Genomic DNA, 2776 nt, shown 5'->3' with positions numbered 1-2776 from the left:
TGACTAGATTGGAAGTACTCCGGATCAAAGTAACCGAATGTCCCTTTGACTAACGTGGTTAAGTGGGTTTGATCTACTGATACTAATCTTGAAGTTCCAAAGTCAGAAACTTTGGCTCTGTATTTTTCATCCAAAAGTATGTTACTGGTCTTGATGTCCCTATGGTATATCGGATTGGAAGTTGCGGAATGTAAGTAAGAAAGTGCTCCTGCAACCTCGGCAGCTATTTGTAATCTTATGCTCAAAGAAAATGGGAAATCATCGGTGTCGTTTTGAATAAGGTTGTACAAGGTGCCATTAGATATGAATTCGTAGACAAGCAAAGGAACGTCTGTCTCTAGGCAACATCCCAATAGCTTGACCACATTCCGATGATTGAGTTGTGAAAGAAYGACAACCTCGTTGATGAACTGAGCTAGTCGGCTTTCGTCAACAACTGTAGATTTCTTAACTGCGACAATCCTTCCATCGGCTAACATGCCTTTATACACAGTGCCTTGACCTCCTCGACCAAGAATTCGGTTATCGTGAAAATGGTTGGTGGCCTTCTCCAAGTCCTTGGAGGTGAAAAGTATGGTTCTATGATCAACTAAACCAGTATTRGTTGCCTCCTGTTGCTCAAGAAGTAAACCACCATTGCGTTTATATAACCTTTSTTTTCGTCTCTTGGCCTTTGTTTTCTTGATGACTTTGTATAACACATAGGTGGCGAAGGTCATGAAAATCAATCCCATACTTATGCTAACACCTAAAACAAGCAAATATAAGGTGGAAACCCTTCAGATACTACACTTTTACTATTAGTGTCCATTAAAAAAGTACCCTTCATATTAACAAATGTGTTTTATAAAATTAGAATGTCTATTTTTGTTTGGAGAAAGGTGGGATGGTAATTGTGACGACAACAATAGGGACATGATGGTCGATGGAGTGGATGGTGGACGACAACATAAGTGACATAGTGACGACGACAGTAGTGACATGGTGGTCGGGTGGGAGGTGACTTGTGCCAGTTGTGAAGACGACAATAGTCACATGACGGTAAGTGATGTTGTTAGGGGGTAGGGGTGGGAATGGTGGCAGGTGTGCAACAACAATTGTGGTGTAATGGTGGGGATTAGGGGTAGGTTGTGATAATGGCAATAGTAGTATAGTCGTGGTTGAGACACGAGGTGGGTGGTGTTGGTTAAATTGTATGTGAAGAAATGAAATTCAATTTCTTCACTAGTATTAATGAATGATTGATTTTTTTTAATTTGTGAAATTAAAAAGATTTCTACATTTTCATTTTCAAAATCAAAATTTTAAACTAAAAGAGACAAGGGTATAGTAGGTGTGTGTGTTTAATCAAGTAAAAAGAAATAGAAAAAGCTGACATCATATAACCAAAAACGACATGTCAATTTCATGAAACTCTTGCACATGGAAATCATATAAACAAAAACGACATGTCAATTTCATGAAACTTGGAAGGGAATAAAAGGGGTGTTTAGGATTGTTTATAAAAATAATTTGTTGATTTATTTCGGTGTAAAATCGGTAATAAGTATTTTTGGGTGTTCGGATAAACAACTTATATAGGTGTCAAACCGGTAATAAGAAGTTTTTGATGAAGTTAAACTATTCTTACTTATAATAAGTTGATAAGGACTTTTACGAAAAAGCATAAGTTATTTCAAATAAGCAATCCCAAACACCCCTGTAAGTAGGGGTGCTCAAAAACCCAATCAACCCATCCCAACCCAACGCGAAATAACTTAATCCAAAGCTACCCGATGTCTAATTGAGTTGTAAAATTGTCAAACCATAGATATTGGGTTACCATTATTTGAACCCAACCCAACCTGATGAATCCGATATCCTTTTATTTCTTGGGTTTAATATGATTGTTGAATTTCTATTAATATATAGGGCTGTAAACGAACCGTTCGGTGGGAAGTTCGTTTATGTTCGTTTATTTAATAAATAAACGAAAATAAACAAAAAAATTTGTTCGTTTAGTTAAACGAACGAACATGAACAATGATCTCATTCGTTCATTTATGTTCGTGAACGTTCGTTTGTTTACCGTTCGTTTATATTTATTCGTTTATGTTCGTTTATATACTAAATTTAATATATAATCTTTTGTTTATTTACTTTAAATTCAAATAATATTTATTTATGTTCGTTTAGCTCGTTCGTTTAGCATGTTAACAAACGAACATAAACGGACTCGAACACACCTGATTTCTAAACGAACGAACACGAACACAAAGAKTTTCGTTCATTTACCGTTCGTGTTCGTTCGTTTGTTCGGTTAAGTTAAACGAACGAACATGAACAAGCCTCTGTTCGTGTTCCTTCGGTTCGTTTACAACCCTAAATATATATATTAGACAATTACACTATTATGTATGCTTTTCATATACACATATTTTCAATCTATCTATATTTCTATATATACTCATTCATATATATGTTCAGTAACTGTGAACATATATATGTAAATTGAGAAAATTAGCTGAATGTGATATACGTAAGAAATTTGGATAAGTTGTATCAAATGGCTGATGATGAAAAATAATTTATTAGTAGAGAAAATAACATATTCAAGGTTAGAATAATATTTTAATGTACCAAAGTATCAATCCGACCAACCCGTACGGGTTGGGTTGGGTTAARATTTTTTCAAACCGCAAGCATTTTTGAAAATTAAGATTTTTGGTTTAATAATATAATATTTTATAAAGATAATAATTAAGTATTCTGTTAGAACTTAATGATTATCCTAATT

The 2776-nt window shown here is 34.4% G+C and overlaps 1 protein-coding gene across 1 annotated transcript; it reads right to left on the bottom strand.

Moving 5' to 3' along the window:
- Positions 1-5: 5 nt before the first annotated feature.
- LOC112505396 (wall-associated receptor kinase-like 9) lies at positions 6-748 on the bottom strand (the record flags this gene model as incomplete). Its single annotated transcript, XM_025109310.1, has 1 exon — positions 6-748. A coding segment is annotated over one exon (743 nt), but the record flags the coding sequence as incomplete, so codon positions are not given.
- Between the last annotated feature and the right edge of the window lie 2028 nt (positions 749-2776).

Source organism: Cynara cardunculus, unplaced genomic scaffold (genome assembly GCF_001531365.2).
Source record: "Cynara cardunculus var. scolymus isolate 2C unplaced genomic scaffold, CcrdV1 Un_Scaffold_10482, whole genome shotgun sequence".
In the NCBI taxonomy this organism is placed as follows: domain Eukaryota; kingdom Viridiplantae; phylum Streptophyta; class Magnoliopsida; order Asterales; family Asteraceae; genus Cynara; species Cynara cardunculus.
This window is presented reverse-complemented; position numbering and strand designations above follow the sequence as displayed.